This window comes from Lithobates pipiens, unplaced genomic scaffold (assembly GCF_037356315.1).
Source record: "Lithobates pipiens isolate NorthernLeopardFrog02 unplaced genomic scaffold, aLitPip1_a1.2 Scaffold_10, whole genome shotgun sequence".
Taxonomy (NCBI): Eukaryota; Metazoa; Chordata; class Amphibia; order Anura; family Ranidae; genus Lithobates; species Lithobates pipiens.
The window spans coordinates 216,469,248-216,492,185 of NW_027507686.1; the positions used below are offsets into that span (position 1 = coordinate 216,469,248).

The 22,938-nt window shown below is 45.7% G+C and overlaps 1 protein-coding gene across 1 annotated transcript in view; it reads right to left on the reverse strand.

The window, feature by feature from the left end:
* Window positions 1-7,868: 7,868 nt before the first annotated feature.
* LOC143939616 (transmembrane protein 178B) overlaps window positions 7,869-22,938 on the reverse strand; it is a 118,890-nt gene continuing 103,820 nt past the window's right edge. The window contains exon 4 of the mRNA XM_077460981.1: window positions 7,869-9,110. Within this exon, the coding sequence (XP_077317107.1) occupies window positions 8,866-9,110 (245 nt within the window). The 3' untranslated portion in view covers window positions 7,869-8,865. The remainder of the gene's footprint in view (window positions 9,111-22,938) is intronic.

A 22,938-nucleotide genomic window follows, 5' to 3' on the forward strand; every position in this document is an offset into this window, starting at 1 on the left:
TTAAAGGCAGGTATTTACTAGTAGAATTTTTCATTTTAAGATCATTTGTTCAATTTTCTATTCATTAGTGGGTGAAATTGCCATTCATTTTCGAAAACAGTGGTGAGAAAATTTAAAGAGGCAGGCAACTCATTTCTAACACTGTATGTGCAACTATTTTTGAACAATATTCATCAAGCCATCAAATGTATTGGGGGTTTTATGAATGTTCATAAGAATTATTATTTTTTTTTTAAGCCAATTTAAGATGGTTGTAAACCCACTTTGAAAATAAATAAATGAATAACACCTGCAAGACAAAGGCATAATGAGCTAGTATGCATAGCATACTAGCTTATTATGTAATACTCACCTGAGATCGAAGCCCTCACTTCAGCGCCCGTACACAGCACAGGCCGGCGACATCACTCCTGGGGGCTACTTCCAGGTATTGCGGCTCCAGTGCTGTGATTGGCCGGAGCTGCAAAGATGTCACTCCCGCGCATGCGATCGATAACGGCACACTCACTGAAGCAACGGCACATACATACCATTGCTTCAGTTTGTGTCAGTGCGCATGTGCTGATGACGTCGGCACATTCATATACAGGGGATATCTCCTAAACCTGCACAGTATCCTGGGTAGCTACAGGTAAGCCTTATCATAGGCCTATCTGTAGCACAAAGTGGGCTGTAAGGGTTCACAACCAATTTAAAGCAGAGCTCCAGGCTCATAAAAAAATACTAATACTGTAGCTACTGACTTTTAATATTAGGACACTTACCTGTCCAGGGATCCGTGATGTTGGCACCCCAACTGATTTTTCCATCAGCTCTCGGATGCTGCCGCTGCCACCACCATTGCTTGTAGGGGTAACTGGCAATAAAGCCTAGGTGTATCACAGCCGGTTCCCTAATGCACATGCGCGAAGCACGTTGCGATTTGTGAATAGCGGTGGGGAAAGGAGGAGGGGAGCCTAAACTTCCCGGCGATCTTCCTGCATCGAGTTCACCCGGAAGTGGGAGCGGGTACCTGTAAAAACCAGGTACCGGCTCCTCCAGGGAAAGGTGCCAAATGTGGCACTGGAGGAGGCAGATAAGCGGAGCTTCCACTTTTGGGTCGAGCTCCGCTTTATGATCAACACAATATGCAGACTATGTCCACTTGGTCAGTCTGAATACAGTATTTTTTTATGTTCACATGGTATGCATCTTCGATTATAAATATACGGACTGGATGCGCCATTGTCGCTATATGTTTGTAAACACGCAGCAACTAAGGGGTGCGTGAGCTTCCACTGCTCTCTGCATCATAATGGCCTATAAATTTGATTGAATTTGCGCGTTCATTAATGGTCGTTCATCAACAGCAATTTAAAGTTAGAAGAAACTCCCACACACGTTGCTGGCATTTCACCCACTTCGCGGCACAAAGCGGCATGCTATAAATTGATGCGCTGTACATTGGTGGATTTAATGAGTCGCACACCTGCTACTTCCACTTGTGTTGTAAATTTACCATTCTGTCTCAGTAAATCATCCTCCGGGGACCTCGCCAGCTGTAGAGAACAGATAGGCCGCGCAAAACTTTTGAAGTAATTAAATATATTCTCGCTAATAACGTTGAGAAAAAATTAAACGGACGCATATGCCATGACTAATTACTTTTAAAGAGGAAGTATTGTGATGAAGATTGAAAATGTGTTTTTTTAGTTTTTTTACATAGTTTATATATTAAGAGACAATTCTTGTAAACAAATTTTTAATGAAAAACTTTAATGAACCGCTTGCTTTTGATATGTCAGCTGGCAGAGTCTCCGTGTAAAACTTCCCTAGGTCAACCCTGTTGTGGCATAGAGCCTTCGTAGGCCAGGAAATATTTTAGGGACTCGGACTTGGCATAGAACACTTCCGGTGATTTTAAGGTAAATGTCAAGTTTTAGGCTACTGCTGCTTCCTGATGCCAATGTTTTAGCATTTTTTTTCTTTTTTTAACGCCTTGGCACCGGCTGCACGCAAATACGCCATCTTTTGGCAGGTGGGCCTTGGCACCGAGAGGCCAAACATTTTTGTGAATTGGGTTGATCTGGCCCAGTTACGGGCGATCGCGAGCTTTCCGGTCATATGACAGCCAATCATGACGGTCACATGATCATAAACCCCACTCCGCCTCCCAGCATCTGAAACCTCGGGAGGCACCAGCGCATATGGGTTAAATGGCAGAATGGCAATTCTACATTGCAGGATTGTGCCGCTACTTCAAGCCAAGTGCTTAGCTCGCAGTTGCAGTGCGGTCCCATTGATATCAATGGGCGAGTTTGGCAGACAGCGGCACCTAAATGCAGTCTTGGCATGACTGGCACAAAATCACGCTGCAATTGCGGCAGAACCACATCACCTGAAGCTTGTCACCCAACAAGGAGCATAAACTTCTTCAGGGCAACAAGCTTTGTGGGTTGCGGTTTGCTGCACTATTTATCACACGATAATCGTGGCAAAATTGCATTGTGTTTAGGTTCCATTGAAAAGGAATGCCGCCAGAACATGCGTTTTGCGATTGCAGTCCGATTTAGGCTGCTTTCACACTGAGGCGCTATATATAGCGCTAAAAAAAGCGACTGTAAAGCACCTCTCCTCTCACTCCAGTGTGAAAGCCCGAGGATTAAAATCAACAGTATGCATGGGTCCCATGGGGAATGTTAATGTTTGCAGAATTAGATCGACCTTATTGGTTTAAAGTGGTTGTAAACTCTTTCATATAACAAGTGAAGTAATAAAACACATAGGTGAAACAAATCCTCCTGTATAAATTGTACCAGTTTATCTGCAGCCTCTCTTTTGCAACATTTATACCACTTATCTGAGCTTCAGGGGGCAGGGAGCTGAAGTTACACTCTGCAGAGCTCGGGGAAAGGACGACACACACACACTTCCCTTCCCACAGCAAGAGCGCCGAGGCTGTCAATCACAGTCGTGCTGGAACTCCCTTCCCTGTCATCTTATTTGCCTCCAGGTAAAAGTGATTCATGGTGATACCCGAGGAATGAAGCAGCAGACATAAATGACACTTAGTGCTCTGGCTTGAGACAAGTACACACTATAGAGGGATATGCTTTGTTCATATTTCATGTCTGTGGTTTACAACCACATTAAAGAATATGTAAACCCTACGACAAACTTTATTTGCTCCCCTTTGGTCTGTTAAATATACCATTAGATGCAGTTTGTTGTATCTGTTGATTTGGGTCATATTCAGTGCAGTCCTGTGTCCTCTACATCAGTGGTCATCAACCCTGTCCTCAGGGCCCACTAAGTGGCCAGGTTTGCAAGAAAATTGAAATACATCACAAGTGATATCATTTGCTGCTCAGTGATTGCAGTATTCTAGTTTGCATCTCCTCAAGGTAATACATAAAACCTGGCCTGGTAGTGGGCCCCGAGGACAGGGTTCACAACCACTGCTCTACACCCTTCTTGTGTTATCTCAAGGAGTCCTTCTAGATCAGGAGTAGGCAACCTGGGGCCCTCCAGCTGTTGTGGAACTGCGTTTCCCATGAGGCATTGCAAGGCTGGCAGTTACAATTACTCCCAGAGGCATGATGGGACTTGTAGTTCTGCAACAGCTGGAGGGCCTACCCCCGTTCAAGTTCTTATCTTGGACTACAGAATGATTAGCCTTATATATTTGCAATCTGAGAGTGGGAGTGGTTGACTAGTTTAGCAAAAGACACTGGGGCAGAGTTACTAAAACTGGAGGGTGCAAAATGTGGTGCAGCTCTGCATAGAAACCAATCAGCGTCCAGGTTTTAATGTCAAAGCCTAACTGAACAAGCTGAAGTTAGAACCCAATTGGCTACCAGGCACAGCTGCACTAGATCATGTGTGCTCCAGTTTTAGTAAATCTCCCCTACTCAGGTTGAGAGGGGGAGGTTTACTAAAGCTGGCTACACATTATACAAATTTTTTTGTTCAATTTCCTTTAGATTTACCTTCAATTATATAGTGCTTGCCCGATTGCATACAAAGTGAAAGTATTTAGGTTTTTGTAAATCTAATGGAAAAGCTTTACAGTGGAGCAGACAAAACATGGAGCAGCGATGCATAGTAACCAATCAGCTTATATCTAGAGCTTGTTCAGATACTTTGAAAATGAAATCTAGAGACTGATTGGTTGCTCTAGATCAGTGATGGCGAACCTTGGCACCCCAGATGTTTTGGAACTACATTTCCCATGATGCTCAACTACACTGAAGAGTGCATGAGCTTCATGGGAAATGTAGTTCCAAAACATCTGGAGTGCCAAGGTTCGCCATCACTGCTCTAGATTGTTTCTGCTGCAGCCTTTGTAAATACCCCATATTTTTGTCAGCCCACAATTGAGTATAAGAGCCGAGTACATTCTTGGCAGATCAGGAAGCCAGTGGGACAACGGTTTTACAGCATTGATTAATTGTGCTACGGTATCTCCTTGGGTTGCTGCAGGAACAGGGTTGTAGCTGAGCTCCCTAATGCCTACTGTGCCCTAGGCTCCTGCCTGGGTTGCCTTAGGGATTATCCAGCTCTGTAGATATATAATCCTATAAATTAGCCTTTCGGAACCTTTTCAAAATAAAAGGAATACCTGCTAATAATTTATTATATCTGCAGCTCATAGTACACCAGGGTGATGGTCAGTGGAAAGAATTATTTTACATTGGTGGGCAGTGGGAATAATTCCCTGGCCTACGGCCCCTTTCACACGGGCTGTCCAATCAGGTCCGTCTGTCAGTTTTACAGGTAGATCTGACCGGAGTCTCCAGTCGCCTTTATGGAAGGGCGGATGTCAGCTGATAGCGGCTGCCATCCGATTCTGTCAAAAAGAGACGGATGGTAATCTTATTCCCCATCTCTCCAGTGGATCAGATCGGATGGAAATGGACATTCGATCCATTTCCATCCTATTATCCCAGAGAAGTGGTTCTCAACCCTGTCCTCAAGTATCCCCAACAGGCCATGTTTGCAGGTTTTCCTTTATCTTGCACAGGGGCTTTAAATCAGAGTCAGTGGCTTGGTATTTTGGACAGTTATTTTATCTAAGAGAAATTCCCAAAACATGGCCTGTTGGGAGTACTTGAGGACTGAGGCTGAGAACCACTGCCGTAGAGGAGAGCGAGACTGTGTCTGTGTCCACTCTGCATAGTGGAGCGGACACGGACCTGTAGTCTGCCTGCTGAACAAGCAGAATCTGCATAGCAGAGGTGCCCGTGTAAAAGGGGCCTTACAGATCACTAAAAAGATCATTGGTGTCAGTGGTTATAGGCAGATGTTGCTCAAGGAACCCCTATGGACCTCTGGAGGAACCCTAAATGATAAAAGACTGTTCTTAAAGTGATTATAAAGTCAGAAGGTTTTTTAATCTTTAAGCAGAGTTCCACAGAAAAAAAAGAGTTAAAAAGTCAGCAGCTACAAATACTGTAGCTGCTGACTTTTAATATTAGGACACTTACCTGTCCAGGGCGCCTGCACTGTCCTCCCCCAAAGCCGAACTGTCCCTTGGCTCCCAGGTGCAGGCGCCGGCATCTTCAGTAAGGGAATCAGGAAGTGAAGCCTTGCAGGTTCACAGCCTAGTTCCCTGCTGCGCATGCGTGAGTTGCGCTGAATGTCCTCACTGGTCCCTGCTGTCTTCTGGGACCTGTGTGTCTCCCAGAAGACAGGGGGGGGGAGACACAGGAGGGGCCAGACATGGCAGAGATCGCTGCAGATTCTGTGGCGATCTATCGCCAGAAGTGGGAGCAAATACCTGTAATAGAAAGGTATCTGCTACCCCTGAAAGGTACCAAATGACACCGGAGGGTGGGGAGGAACCAGTATAGCGGAAGTTCAATTTGTGGGTGGAACTCCGCTTTAATGTATTCTATGCATTAAGATAAAAAAAAAACTTCTGTGTGTAAAAGCGCCCCAATACTTACTTGAGCCCCATCTCTATCCAGCGATGTGCACCAGTGCCTCAGCATTCCGGGACTCTCTTTCCCGATTGACTGAGACACAGCAGCTGCGCCATTGGCTCCCGCAGCCTTCAAAGTCAGCTAGCCAATCAGGATAGAGAGGGGGCATGGCTGAACAGCAGCTCTGTGTCTGAATGGACACACAGAGCTATGGCTCGGCTTGCGTGCCCCCATAGCAAGCTGCTTGCTGTGGGGGCACTCAACAGGAGGGAGGGGCCAGGATCACAAAAGAGGCACCCAAGAAGAGGAAGATCCATGCTGCTCTCTGCAAAACCATTTCACAGAGCAGGTTAGTATAACATGTTTATTATTTTTAAAGAAAAAAGGATGAAACTTAAGTATCACTTTACATGCTATAGAACAGTGGGTCTCAACCTTAGTCCTCAAGTACCCCTGACAGGCCAGGTTTTCCTTTAAATTAGAGTCAGAGTGCTATTTTGGACATGTGTGGTAAAGTGTGCAGCACTTTAAATCCCAAAAGGACAATCCAGGAACAAAAGTTCAATAGTAGTTCAATCTGCAATAGACAGGGAATAGGGAGACCCGCAGATTGCACTCACATTACTGACAAAGCAAGCTCTGTTTTCTGTTTGTATGTATACAGCCTCTCCCCCCCACAAAGATGTCCGCCGTGTCCCAGCATGCAGTAGCTTCATATTGCCAACTCCTCCCTAAGTAGTTTCATTAGAGAATCGCCCCTGACGACGTGATTCTCTCACAAAACGATGTAGGGAAGTGTCCGCAACTTGATACTACTGCATGCTGGGGCACAGCGGCCATCTTTCTGGTGGGGAGAGGCTGTATACATACAAACAGAACTTGCTTTCGTTTGTCAGCAGAGTGAGTGCAATTTCAATAGTTTTTATTGGAATAAATACTGTTATGATATACTGCGCAATGAGGTTTTTATCTCCTTTTGTCTGCATGGGATGACATATGTTTGATTATTCCCGCTGGAGGGTCATTTTTGAACAAGGAGAGTCACATCCAGGTTTGCTGCATCCACTATTCGGTCTCCTGCCACTTATGCCGCGTACACACGATCGGACTTTCCGGCAAACTTGGTCCGGCGGACCGGAATACATCAGACAATTTGATGGTGTGTGGGCTCCAGCAGACTTTTTTTCCCAAAAGTCCGGCGGACCTAGAAATAAAACATGTTTCAAATCTATCCAATGGACTTAAGTCCGATGAACTAAAAATCGGGAAAACCGTTCGTCTGTGTGCTAGTCCGACGGACCAAATGCGACACAAGGGCAGCTATTGGCTACTGGCTATTAAACTTCCTTGTTTAGTCCCGTTTACGTCATCACGTTCAAAATGAACGGACTTTCAAACTGACTTAGTCCGGTCGTGTGTGGCCAAGTCCGTTTAGTTCAGAAAGTCCGTCGGACCTCCTCCGAAAGTCTGTCGGGAAGACCGTCAGACCTAGTCCGTCGAAAAAGTCCGGTCGTGTATATGCGGCATAAGTGTATGAAGATTGATGGGCTTCCTTCTTACCCGAGTTTACTTTACATAAGTTGATGTGACCTTTGTGATGAGGGTCCACCACATGGGGTAAGCGGCTGTACTGTCGGGTTCTGGTGATGGGTCTCGCTATTCCCCGTCTATTGCAGATTGAACTACTATTGGACTTTTGTTCCTGGATTGCCCTTTTGGGATTTACTGTATATCTTGTTATTGACTTCCTTCAATATTGTGCTGGCTGCTGATATCTTATTGAAACCAATACTAAAGATCTATAGCTGAACAAATTCCTATATGTTTTTTATGGTATGTTGGACAACAATTTTATCTAAGAGAAATTCCCATAACATGGCCTGTTGGGGGTACTTGAGGACTGCGGTGGAGAAGCACTGCTGTAGAACCCAACAAATTAAATAAATGATACTTGGCATACTGTAGTTGTATTAAAAACGCCAATAAACAATTTTTATTATGTGCTTTTTATAAGTTGTGATGGGACAACATGTACATGACATCACATCACCCCAGCAAGGTGATCTGGAACCACTAAAAATTCCCACCTCCCCCCTTTTTAACCTTCTGAACTCCCAACCCACGTGGCATGTCGGTCATTTACAATGTCTGGACCATCTGGTCGTGACGTGTCTGTTTGAGTGCCCTGTTATCGCAATGTATATATTATTTCCTCCCATAGCATCTCTGGTGGAGCCTGAGTCAGTCGTAGGTTCATGGGACCTACTTGAAGGCACGGCAGGAGGTCTACGTATATGCTTTTAATGTCACCAAGTCCCTGCTGAGTGCCATGGCACTGCACTCTGGGTGAAATTTTGAACGGAAATGGAGTAGGGAATTAATTATGGATGTGTGATCTTTGCTTTTGTGGATAGTATTAAAACATGTAAAAATTGGTTACCTGTTCTTATACGTATATATATTTAAATAGATGTGTTTGTATGTGTATTGTGTCTGAATATAAAATTCCCCAAACACTGCGGCCCGCTCCATACTCATTAACGTCTCTGTACAAAGGAGCTTCTGTAGAAGTTACGGACTGGAATCTTCTAGAAGTTCTGGAACTCCGACATCTACATCCGATGGATGTCCTTATCCCTTCAACTTCTCTTGCAGACCAACTTCTCTTGCAAGTCCAAACACTAAAAGTGATGGGTTGTTCCATTTGGTGAACAACATGTCCCCGTTTCGCACTGCCCCACAGTTCCCTTTTTTGCTAACATGAGGTTCAAACTTCAGCAACTTATCACAAGCAAACCACACGGTCAGACCAAACACAAGTTGAACAGGACAACTTCCTCAGCAGGATACGGGTGCCTCAGTCTGATAGTGTGTGTCCTTTTTTGTAGTTTTTAAGGTTTCTTTTTTTTGGGGGGATTTGGGGGGGGGGACGGCTGGCCACATCTGCTCCCGCTTTTCTCGGTCACACGGCTCCGTTCTCTTGCCGTGGCTTGTGGACGGCAGACTGGGAAGCACTGAGGGATGGTGCCAAGGTGCAGAGGAATCCGGAGAGGAGGGTGAGTCCCAGCCCACCCCAGGCACAGAACATGGACCAGCCATACCCGTGGCTGATGTCTTCGGGTAAACCGTATACCGAGCGTGGGTATCGTGACAGCTCGAAATTGATGCCAGCTACACAGGTGCACAGGGAGATAATGCAGCAAGTTCCTGAAAAGAGAAAATAGAAAGGCATGAAACCTTTTCTTTTTAAAACTAGAATTCTAATGCACGGCGATTTTTATGTAAACTGAATTTTGATTGGTTGCTATGGTAACTGTACGTAGCACATTATTACATCCTTTAGCACTGCCATATGTTTAAAAGCTTTAAAGATGAAATCTTGGCACAAGAAAAACACGCTGCCTGCAATAATGGTTTCCCTGCATGTATAGAAGAGACTGCATTATTTACCTATGTGCCAAGATATTGCACAACCTTTGTTTACCGTATATACCCCATACATGCTAAATAGCATGGATGGATAAATCTCCCCACGCCAGCTATTGTATACGGATAGTCAGCACCTCTGGCAGCCAGAATACCCAAGCAGTGAATGCCGCTGATTGGCAGCAGTCATTGTTCCTGCAACTTTTTTTTTTTCTAGTAGACTTCTTTAAATCCTCAAAGATTAACCACTTTACGATTTACCCCTTTTCATGAATAGGCCATTTTTTAGCGATACGGCACTGCGTTATTTTAACTGAAAAATGGACAGCAGAGGGCACTGCATTGGGGGGGAGCAGTAGAGGACACTGCATTCGAGGGGGGAGCAGCAGAGGACACTGCGTTCGGGGGGGGAAGAGCAGAGGACACTCTGTTGGAGGGGGGGGGGGCAGCAGAAGACACTGCATTGGGGGGGCAGCAGAGGACACTGCGTTGGGGGGGAGCAGCAGAGGACACTGCGTTGGGGGGAGCAGCAGAGGACACTGCGTTGGGGGGGAGCAGCAGAGGACACTGCGTTGGGGGGGAGCAGCAGAGGACACTGCGTTGGGGGGGAGCAGCAGAGGACACTGCGTTGGGGGGAGCAGCAGAGGACACTGCGTTGGGGGGGAGCAGCAGAGGACACTGCGATGGGGGGGAGCAGCAGAGGACACTGCGATGGGGGGGAGCAGCAGAGGACACTGCGATGGGGGGGAGCAGCAGAGGACACTGCGAAGGGGGGAGCAGCAGAGGACACTGCGATGGGGGGGAGAAGCAGAGGACACTGCGTTGGGAAGGGAGCAGCAGAGGACACTGCGTTGGGAAGGGAGCAGCAGAGGACACTGCGTTGGGGGGGAGCAGCAGAGGACACTGCGTTGGGGGGAGCAGCAGAGGACACTGCGTTGGGGGGAGCAGCAGAGGACACTGAGTTGGGGGGAGCAGCAGAGGACACTGCGTTGGGGGGAGCAGCAGAGGACACTGCGTTGGGGGGAGAGCAGCAGGGGAAACTGCGTTGGGGGGAGAGCAGCAGGGGAAACTGCGTTGGGGGGAGAGCAGCAGGGGAAACTGCGTTGGGGGGAGAGCAGCAGGGGAAACTGCGTTGGGGGGAGAGCAGCAGGGGAAACTGCATTGGGGGAGAGCAGCAGGGGAAACTGCGTTCGGGGGGAGCAGCAGAGGACACTGCGTTGGGGGGAGCAGCAGAGGACACTGCGTTGGGGGGAGCAGCAGAGGACACTGAGTTGGGGGGAGCAGCAGAGGACACTGCGTTGGGGGGAGCAGCAGAGGACACTGCGTTGGGGGGAGAGCAGCAGGGGAAACTGCGTTGGGGGGAGAGCAGCAGGGGAAACTGCGTTGGGGGGAGAGCAGCAGGGGAAACTGCATTGGGGGAGAGCAGCAGGGGAAACTGCGTTGGGGGGAGCAGCAGAGGACACTGCGTTGGGAAGGGAGCAGCAGAGGACACTGCGTTGGGAAGGGAGCAGCAGAGGACACTGCGTTGGGGGGGAGCAGCAGAGGACACTGCGTTGGGGGGAGCAGCAGAGGACACTGAGTTGGGGGGAGCAGCAGAGGACACTGCGTTGGGGGGAGAGCAGCAGGGGAAACTGCGTTGGGGGGAGAGCAGCAGGGGAAACTGCGTTGGGGGGAGAGCAGCAGGGGAAACTGCGTTGGGGGGAGAGCAGCAGGGGAAACTGCGTTGGGGGGAGAGCAGCAGGGGAAACTGCATTGGGGGAGAGCAGCAGGGGAAACTGCATTGGGTGGGAGCAGCAGGGGAAACTGCCTTGGGGGGGTTTAAAAAAAAAAAAAAACGTGACCTGTGTTGGGGGGGGGGGGGGGTATGGGCGGTGGCTGCAGCAGAGGACACTGCATTGCGGGGGAGCAGCAGAAGACACTTTGTTGGGGGGGAGCAGCAGAGGGCACTGCATGGGGGGGAGCAGCAGAGGACACTTCGTGAGGGGTGGGGGGGCGGTGGCTGCAGCAGAGGACACTGCATTGGGGGGGAGCAGCAGAAGACACTTTGTTGGGGGGGAGCAGCAGAGGACACTGCATGGGGGGGAGCAGCAGAGGACACTTCGTGGGGGTGGGGGGGAGCAGCAGAGGACACTGCATTGGGGGGGAGGGGGGAGCAGCAGAAGACACTGGTTCAAAAAAAAACGTGACCAGAGACGAGAAGAAAGAGTGGGATTCTGCGTGTTGAGTGTAGTCTGGCTTAGGGAAGCTTGCCTAAAAAAACTAAAATTAAGCATAAGCCTAGGCTTTTTTCCAGACAAGAAAGCGGAATTGGGCTGTATAAGGAAATTACTGGTAGAAAAAAAATGTTTTACTATCCAAAGTTAAAACAACAAGGGCAGAAGATTTAATAGATGGAAAGTTGAAAAAAAAAATGACTGAAGATCCGCTTTAATTACGCCACTAAAATCGCTAGTAATAGATCGCTACACAGCTGGAAGAAATGGGCCTCTATAGAATAAGCTACAGAAGCATGTAATAACATTGAGTAGCGATCAAACACAATTGGAGCATTGTGCGATCACAGAAGAGTCATCGCTGCTACATAATACTTTTGTAGTTTACACTTTAGGGAGCCATTTGTTCGATCTGTGAAGCTACCGTTCGTTACTCTTATGCCCCGTACACACGAGAGGACTTATGTCCGACAGACTTCCAAAGGAGTTCCGCCGGAGTTCCGACGGAGTTCTGACAGACTTTTCGGCCGAACGGACTTGGCCACACACGATCACACTAAACTCCGACGGATTCGAACGTGATGACGTACGACCCGACTCGAATAAGGAAGTTCATAGCCAGTAGCCAATAGCTGCCCTAGCGTCGGTTTTAGTCCGTCGGAGTAGCATACACACGAGCGGAGTTTTCGAAGGGGACCGGGTCCGGCGGAGTTCCGTCGGGAAAATTTGAAGCATGCTTCATTTCTAAAGTCCGTCAGACTTTTGCGAAGCTAAAGTCCGTTGCAGCCCACACACGATCGGATAGTCTGACGGACTCGGTCTGACGGACTTTGGATGTTGAAAAGTCCGCTCGTGTGTACGGGGCATTACAAATGAATCACTAGAGATTTTGTAAGCAATATTGGAGGCACCAAAACTTTTATTTAGCTTGGGCCTTAAGCCCCATACACACTATCAGTTTTTCCTTCAGATTTACCAAAACCATATAATATGGAGGTTAAACCTTAGGAGTTTCAATTTGTATTCAGTCTGGCGGGCCCTTCTACTACATGGTTTTGGTAAATCTGAAGGGAAAAAAATCATCAAAAAAATCTGATAGTGTGTATGGGGCATAACAGTCCATTGTTTTTGCAGGGACCACTGCCGGGTGACCACTTTTCACGTTCCCTTCCACTCTGCTATTCTTGTCTACACAACCTACACACCCCCTTTAAAACTAAAGTTTAAGTGGTTGTAAAGGTAAAAAAAATTTTTGCCTGAATGCATTGTCTGTATAGATCCCGGTTTTTGTTTTTTCCCTTCTCCCCGCTCTTACAAATGTGGCTGAGAGAAGCAAGACAAGCTGCTGTCAGTCAAATCATGTGAGGAGGGGGTGGGGCTAAGCTGCACTGTGTGAGTCTACGGCCGCACATAGCCCAGCTCTGGAGCAAGCCAGCATGGGAGGAGGAGTGGACAGCTCCAACAGGGAACCCTAAAAGATGCAGGGTGCTCTTTGCAAAACTACTACACAGAACAAGTAAGTAAAACATATTTGTTATTTTAGTAAACTGTCCTGGCATGTTAGGGTCTCAAGAAATTAGATAGGCCGTCAGTTCATCAGATGTGATAAATTTTCAGAGATTGGCATCATGGCTTGTAGAATCTATAAATTTCACACTGACCAAATAATTCACACCGATTTGGATTATTTTTACCAAAGCTATGTAGCAGTATAAAATTTGGCTAAAATTTATGAAGACAAATTACTGATTTGCAAAATTTTATAATAGAAACGAAGAAAAATTTATTTATTTTTTTACAGAATTTTCTGTATTTTTTAATTTATAGCGGAAATAATTAAAAACCCAGTAGTGATTAAATACCACCAAAAGAAAGCTCTATTTGTGTAAAAAAAAAGTACAAACATTTCATTTGGGTACAGTGTTGCATGACTGAGTAATTGTCATTCAAAGTGTTAGAGCACCGAAAGCTGAAAATCAGTCTGGTTAGGAAGGGGGTTAAGTGCCCAGTGGTCAAGTGGTTAAGGTTAAAAAAAAACCTGAGGGTTTACAACACCTTTAACTAAGCTTCACCTTTACTTACATGAGAAAGACTTGCGCTCCCTTAGCAGTAGTACAAAGGGTGCAATCCTAAAGCCAATCCCAATCTATATGAACACCTTATTTACCACGTCCTACTTTTACCACTGGTCTGGTGCAATCTATTCTAGAAGTTGTAATACAGGGTTCCTCAAACTACGGCCCTCCAGCTGTTGCGGAACTACGCATCCCATGAGGCATTGTAAAACTCTGACATTCACAGACATGACTAGGCATGATGGGAATTGTAGTTCCTGAACAACTGGAGGGCTGTCGTTTGAAGACTCATGTTGTAATAGGACAGGAGGTGTACAATGGTGTAAGTGGCAATGAAGCAGTCAGTCTATACAATACTCAGGCTAATGAACAAAGGAATTATGAAAAATCGTTTTAAAAAATTGAGTGGCAGTTAGATTTCTATATTCTCAATAAATTTATCATTTACACCCCTTAGCCCTTGTACACACGATCGGAGATTCCGATGGAATGTGTCTGATCGGAGCGTTTTGTCGGATATTCCGACTGTGTGTGGTCTGCATCGGACTGTTTCCATCGGACCAAATTTTCCAACTTCAAGGAAATATTTTCTGACAAAATAGGACATACTCCGATCATGTGTAGAGAATTCCGATCGGACAAAGTGCCACGCATGCTCAGATCAAATTCCTACATCAAAGCTATTGGCTACTAGCCTGAACGTAGTCCCATCGTAACAAAATTACGTCATCACGTTCTGAAAGATCGGATTTTCCGACAACTTTGTCCGACCGTGTGTATGCAACAGTTTCAGACAATATCCGTCGGACAAAATCCGACGGATTTGGTTGTCAGAATCTCCAGACATGTGTACAAGGACTTAGACCAGTGATGGCGAACCTTGGCACCCCAGATGTTTTGGAACTACATTTCCCATGATGCTCATGCACTCTGCAGTGTAGGTGAGCATCATGGGAAATGTAGTTCCAAAACATCTGGGGTGCCAAGGTTTGCCATCATTGCCTTAGACTAATTCATGTTAGTTAAACTGTCTGCCCAGACCCGAGCTTTAAAGTGTATCCAAAGTCAAAACACTTTTTTTTCTTAGTTTTGCATAAGTGGTGAAGGGTTAGACCTCCCATTCTCAATCAGGCTTCTGTGGAACAGTAGGGTTCCTCCAAGGTTTGCTAGGGGTTCCTTGAGCTGTGGCTGACTGACCTCCAATTAAAGGGTGTCTGTATAGTTCTGGGGCCAATGCCAATTGGCAGTGCCATGACACCAGTGATCTATTTAGCTGACGTAGGGGTGGCATTTGAGCCTGATGTACACTGGATGTTTAGCTCCTGAGTTCTGGGCATTTGTCTCAAGTCCTGGACACCTATGGCACTAAAACATTAGTACCATTCAATACAGCATCCAGTTGCTGCATTAGAATCACATAGAATTGTATAGGCTGCTGTGCCTGAGGCCCAAAATACATGGGATCTCAGACAAGGATTGTTGATGGTACTGACTTGCACTGTGTTGGGTGGACTCCATCTCTTCTCCCCCTAAGGGCTTGTTCACACTTGACTAAATTTCTAATGCTTGACAAATGTTCCTATAGCTTTAGTATGGGCATTAGACTGGCATTTTCAAACCCTCTATGTGCAGTTTTGGAGCGTTTGATGACCATTAAAATGGTTGTAAACCTTTAACCACCAATTTTTACTACAGGTAAGCCTATAATAAGGCCTACCCTTAGCTACCATGGATATCTTCTTATCCTGCACGGTTAGGAGATATCCCCTGTATCAGCATGTGCTGATGTCTTCGGCACATGCGCACTGAAGCAATGGCTCGTCGTGGCGTTGCTTCAGCTGATGTGCCGTTGCCAGCAGCGCCCGCGTGCATGGCGGGAGTGACACCATCGTGGCTCCGTGGCCCGCGATACCCGGAAATAACTCAGAGTCATGTTGCCAGGCAGAACAGTCTGCCGGCACCCCTGCGGGGGCTTTGATCTAAGGTGAGTATTTCATAATGAGCTAGTGTGCTATGCTAGCTTAACCACTTCCCGACCAGCGCACGACGATGTACGTTGACAGAATGGCACGGGCAGGCATATTGGCGTACAGGTACGTCCAATATTCAATGCCGCCCTGCCATCGGGAGCGCGCCGCCGGCAGCGCGCTCCCGCGCTGGTCGGGACCCGCGGACTGGATCGCCGCAGGCATCCCCGCGATCGTCTCACGGAGCGGCCGAATGGAGGAAATGCCGTGTAAACAGCATTTCTCCATTCTGCCTAGCAACTAGTGACGCTGATCTCTGCTCCATGTGATTGGAGCAGAGATCAGTGTTCACTAAATGAAAGCCCAACCCCCCCACAGTTAGTAACACACCCCTAGGAACACTTAACCCCTACACTGCCACCCACTGGTTAACCCTTTCACTGCCAGTGTCATTTACACAGGAATCACTGCATTTATATAGCAGTGATTACTGTATAAATGACAATGGTCCCAAAAATGTGTCAAAAATGTCCGATGGGTCCCCCACAATGTCGCAGTCACAATAAAAATCGCTGATCGCCGCCATTACTAGTAAAAAAAAAAATAATAAAAAATTATTAATAAAAATGCTATAAAACTATCCCTATTTTGTAAACGCTATAACTTTTGCGTAAACCAATCAATAATCGCTTATTGCGATTTTTTTACCAAAAATATGTAGACGAATACGTATCGGCCTAAACTGAGGGAAAAAAATGTTTTTTTATATATTTTTGGGGGATATTTATTATAACAAAAAAGTAAAAAATAATGCGTTTTTTTCAAAATTGGCGCTCTATTTTTGTTTATAGCGCAAAAAATAAAAACCGCAGGGGTGATCAAATACCACCAAAAGAAAGCTCTACTTGTGGGAAAAAAAGAACGTCAATTTTGTTTGGGAGCCACATCGCACAACCGCGCAATTGTCAGTTAAAGCAACGCAGTGCCGAATCGCAAAGAGAGGTCTGGTCTGCAAGTGGTTAAAAACAACAATAAAAAATAAAAAGTCTCATAGTTTGTAGATGCTATAACTTTTGTGCAAAGCAATCAATATACACTTTTGGGGATTTTTTTTACCAAAAATATGCAGCAGAATACAAATTGGCCTAACCTCATGAAGAAATTCGATGTTTATTTTTTTTTATTAGATATGTTTTATAGTGGAATGTAAAAAATATATATTTTTTTTTCAAAATTGTTGCTCTTTTTTTGTTTATAGTGCAAAAAATAGACAAAAAGTCTACATAGACTAATAGACTAAAAGCACCTATGCTTGCCAGTTGCCATGAAAATAAAACGGATGCTTTCATGCTATTGGAAAGCACAGATCACATGGTTACCCACAGCAATGTGGGTGCTTCACATGATTTGAGATTGAGCCCAGGTTCACATTGACAGTGGGAATGAAATCAATTTCACTCCCACATGTCAGCCCCGACTTTGGGGGCGATTTCAGAGACATCTGCGCGGGTTGCTGCACAGATGTCTATGGAAATCACATCCCGAAGTCGCCAAAAGTAGTACAGAAACTACTTTTGGAAACTGGTGCGGTGCTGCAAATTGTGTCATTGCCGCCGATTTGGCATGCTATTTGACATGTCATATCACTCCAATGTGAACGTAGGCTCAAGAAAATCTAGTTTTCAGACAGATCCAGTGTGGTAGATGTGCAATGAGGGTGAACCCCCCCCCCCCTCCAAAAAGCATGCAACTCTAGATGCACAAAACAGAGCCTGAATAACAAATATGGCCGCTCTGTGTTCCATGTATACATAGCGCACACAAGTGGGTGCATGTTGTGTGCATGGTAACACATGCCCACTGGTGTGCTAGAGCCCTTATGCCGCGCACACAGGACCGGTTTTCCCGCCGTAATAAGCCTTTTTCCGACGGAGCTCTGCTGAAACACGTTTACACAAAAGTCCAATCATCAAGAACGCGGTGACGTACAACCAGGGCTGGACTTACCATTGGGCTTGACTGGGCTCAAGCCCATGGGCCCCGCCAAGATACATAGCCGAGTGTACTCGGCTTCACTCCACTCACAGTCATAGGACATAACACAAGGACTGGGCATTATTATTATTATTATACAGGTTTTATATAGCGCCAACAGTTTGCTTAGCGCTTTACAACATGAGGGCAGACATTACATTTACATTACAATTTGGTACAAGAGGAATCAGAGCACACTCGGCTACTCTCAGCTCCGCTCGGGACTGTGAGAGGGCCCTTAGCCGCCGAGAGAACCCGAGAGCCGCTGAGATACACAGGACTCTGTATCTCGGCTGCGCCATTTTTAAACTTCAAGACTGCAATGACAAGGCTGCAAATGACAAGGCTGCAAATGACAAGGCTGCAAATGACACTGACAAGGCTGCAATGATGGACAGGGCTGCAGATGGACACTGATAAGGCTTCATTGATGGGCATTTAAATGTAAGTTTTTTCCTTAAACTTCGCTCCTAAAAGTTTTTTTTCTTAAAATTCCCCCCTAAACTTGGGGTGCGTGTTATACGCTGATAAATACGGTAATGTATAGAAGGTAGGGCCCGAAAGTGACTCAAGCCCAGGGGCCCCCACCACCCTAAGTCCTGCTCTGCGTACAACACATATGACGGGACTAAAAAAAAAGAAATTTCAATAGCCAGTGGCCAATAGCCTCCGTCTCGTACTTGCTTCAGAGCATGCGTCGTTTTTGGTCCGTCGCAACAGCATACTGATGAGCGGTTTTCCCGATAGGAATTGGTTCCGTTGGAAATATTTAGAACATGTTCTATTGAACATGTTCTATTTCTATGTCCATCAGAATTTTCGAAAAAGAAAGTGAGATGAGGCATACACACGATTGAAATATATGATGAAAAGCTTCCGTCTGACTTTTTCTTTTGGACATTCCGCTTGTGCGTACGTGGCATTAGTGGCCACTAAAACAGTACCAGTGAAAAAATGTCAGTTAGCAAGCCATATATCAGGCCCCAGTAACAAAGTGATATCAAATCAGAGAGGTGCATACTACAAAGGTTTCTGATTATACGTGTAATAGCAAGCAGATCGTTTAAAAGTGTAAAATTCAGTAGAGGTGCGCTTTAATTATTTGCACTTAGTGGTTTGATAATTTACATCAAAATAATATTTCAATGATCTTCAAAAAAGAAAAGGAAAAAAAAAAGATTATGTAAGAAAATCGAATTTTTACTCTCCAGTGGCACTACTGGAAGAATAGATGAGGAGCTAAGAGGCTCTTCCCAGCCATTGCACAGACCTACGTCTTATTATTAATATATCAGTAAAATCTGATTTTTATTAAAAGCAAACAGCCGACTATCTAGTTAAAATACAGGTAAGTGAAATGTTAAATGATTTCCATATTGATACTCTACAACCTTTCCACAGTACGGCAGACTTTTCACGGATTTCAAGTCGTATCCCAGGGCCCTGCTGTTCCCCCCACTTTGTTCTATTAATTCCAGAATTGACCCGATTTGTACCTGTTCACTGACCTCTATATTGCCACCAATTACTATCCAGATCTCAAGACTAAATTGGCAGCATCTACTACTGTTGCCTTGAGAACAGAGTATGCGGGCAGTGTTGGGCTGGAAGGAGGTGCTAGACTTTCCAGAGCCTTGTGTATGGTGGTGGTGGAGGGGGCTGAAAACCAAGACATTTGGCAGGCTGGTCTGCAGCATTACTACCAAGAGGCAGGAGCCATGACTTTGTGCATGGGTTTTTTTTTTTTAAATGTCATTAATTGTATGTCATTCCTTCCCATTTGTATTTAAGGTTCCTTCCTCTATAACAGGCATTCTCAACCAGGTTTCCATGAAACAAAACCCCAGGGCTCCTCCAGGGGTTTTCTTGAGCTGTGGCTACTTGACGTCCACATTTGATGGTGTCTGCGTAGTTTGAAGGCCAATGCCACTTGGAAGAGTCGGCAGCATGACTCCAGTGATCTCTTTCTCTATCTGTTAAGCCCCATACACACTATCAGATATTCTGCTGATTTTTGTCTTAAGATTTACCAAAACCATGTAGTGCAAGGGCCTGCCTGATTGCATACAAATTGAAACTTTTGACCTCATATTATATGGTTTTGGTAAATCTGAAGGAAAAAAATCTGCAGAAAATCTGATAATGTGTATGGGGCTTAAGGGTGGCATTCTGACCACCACTGTGAGGGGAGCATTATTCCAACTGGTGAAGCTACTAATTCCCAATTCATTGGTTTTATCAGGGGTTTCCCCAAGAACTGAAAACTCTTTCAATGTCTCTTCTGAGACAAAAAGGTTGAGAAAGACTAATCTATACTATAAATGCTGTGGCACGCTGCAGGCTCACTTAAAACAGACCATGCAAGGTCCACTTAAAGCGATAGTAAACTGCTGAAAAAAAAAAAAAAACACAACAATAACAGAATGTGTATACTGGCATTGCATACAAGCACATTATGAAATACTTATCTTAGAACTAAGCCCCAGCAGCGGCGCATGGTCACCAAAGAGGGGAGCGGACATGTTTCTTCCGGGTTCGCTGGCTCTGTCGCATGCACACGGGAGCCCTTGGTTCTGGCAAAGAGCTCTGAAGTTCCGGCACAATACGCCGGACCTTCAGAGAGTGCATACGCCGCTGACGTCAGCAGCTACATGCAGGGTGAATATCTCCTAAACCGTGCAGGTTTAGCTGTTAATTTTACTGACAGGTAAGCCTTATTATAGGCTAACCTTTAGGTAAAAATCAACAAGCGGGCAATACAACCGCTTTAAGATTTGCCATACTCCTTACAATCTGGCCATACAATCACTGTATATTCAACTTTATATTTACCAAAATTGTGTAATACAGTGGTCTCCAAACTGCGACCCGAGGGCCAGATGCAGCCTTTTGCTCGTCTTGGGGCACGGTTCCTCCCATTGACATCAACAATGGGACACTATTCCTCCCACTGACACCACAATGGGACACTATTCCTCCCACTAACACCAACAATGGGACACTATTCCTCCCACTGACACCACAATGGGACACTATTCCTCCCACTGACACCACAATGGGACACTATTCCTCCCACTAACACCAACAATGGGACACTATTCCTCCCACTGACACCACAATGGGACACTATTCCTCCCACTAACACCAAAATGGGACACTATTCCTCACACTAACACCAACAATGGGACACTATTCCTCCCACTGACAACAAAATGGGACACTATTCCTCCCACTAACACCAACAATGGGACACTATTCCTCCCACTGACACCACAATGGGACACTATTCCTCCCACTGACACCAACAATGGGACACTAGTGCTCTCATTGACACCAACAATGCGACACTAGTCCTCCCACTGACACCAACAATGGGACACTATTCCTTTTGCTGACACTGATGGGGCACTTTTTCTCTAATACGCAAAATAGGGCATGGTTTACTCCCACCGATGCCAGGACATGTCTTACTCCTACTGGCCACAGTCCGGCCCCTCTAAAGTCTGAAGGGAATTAAGCTGGCCCTCTGTTTAGAAAGTTTGGAGACCCCTGGTGTAATATGAGGACCTACCTAACCCATCTGCTATGCACACACGATAGGATTTTCCAACAACAAAACCGTGGATTTTTTTCCGAAAGATGTTGGCTCAAACTTGTCTTGCATACACATGGTCACACAAATGTTGTCGGAAATTCCCAACGGCAAGAACGCGGTGACGTGTAACACGTACAACGAGCTGAGAAAAATTAAGTTCAACAGCTAGTGCGGCTCTTCTGCTTGATTCCGAGCATGCGTGGACTTTTGTGCATCAGAATTGTGTACACGTGCTCGGAATTTCTGGTCACACAAATGTTGTCAGAAAATTTGAGAACCTGCTCTCAAACATTTGTTGGTGGAAATTCTGACAACAAATGTTCTATGGAGCATACACACGGTCGGACTTACCGACAACAGGCTCACATTCAACATTTGTTGTAGGAACATCCTATCGTGTGTATAGCCCAATCCAATCAAGCTGTACCCAACCAATGAGAGGCCCTTGTCCTACATACTTGTCGGTAGATATAAAGAAGAATGCACAATCAGATATTAGCCCTTGTACACACGGTCGGAGATTCCGTCGGAATGTTTCCTATCGGACCGTTTTGTCGGATATTCCGACTGTGTGTGGTCTGCATCGGACTGTTTCCGTCGGAATATCCGACGGATCAACTTTTCCAACTTGCCGGTAAAATTTTCCGACAAAATGCTCCCATCGGACATACTCCGATCATGTGTAGCCTACTCCGACGGACAAAGTGCCACGCATACTCAGATCAAATTCCTAGGCCAAAGCTATTGGCTACTAGCCTGAATGTAGTCCCGTCGTAACTAAATAACGTCATCACGTTATGTACAATCGGATTTTCCGACAACTTAGTCTGACCGTGTGTATGCAACATCACTTCCGGACCTCTTCTGGAATTAATCCGTCGGAATAACTCAGACGGATTTGGTTGTCGGAATTTCCGACCGTGTGTACAAGGGCTTAGTGTGTATGGTGCGCTTATACTGAGCTTCCCAACCCCAATAATTGCAACAGATTTAAAGCTTAACAACTCAAAGAAAGAACTACTTACTGGAGTTCATATTGGTGGAACTTGGAGTACCCGGCTTTCCCAAGAGGCAGTGGTGAGGTCCAATGACAACAACCACGCTTATGGGAAGCAGCTGGAAAATGGGAACCATAGTAAATTATTTTTTTAAATTCTTCTAATGTTTTGTGATTTTTTTTATTTGATGTTAATTGAGAGGCAGAGGTACAGTATAGGTGGACCTTTCATTTTCATACAAGGTCTACTTTAATTGTATCCCTCCCTAACTGCACAAACATAGTCTTCCATACCATTCTATATGGCTGTTAAGCATTAACAAAAAAATGTCTTGTTTGTGTTGTTGACCTTGGAGCTTACACAGGGCTGAGGACTCTTACGTTTCAGATAGACTTTAGGTAAAGCGACAAACAACCTTTTTTTTATCTAAGCCCTTGTACACACTGTTGGATATTCCGATGGACAATGTCTGATAGGACCGTGTTGTCGGATAAACCGACCGTGTGTGGGCTCCATCCGACTGACCAATTTTCCAGCTGGGCTATAAAATTTTCCGACAACATGATCCGATTGGACTTTGTCCGATTGTGCGTAGAAAATTCCGATCAGACAAAGTGCCACGCATGCTCAGATCAAATTCCTAGACCAAAGCTATTGGCTACTAGCGTGAACGTAGTCCCATCATAACAAAATTACATCATCACGTTCTGAACGATCGGATTTTCCA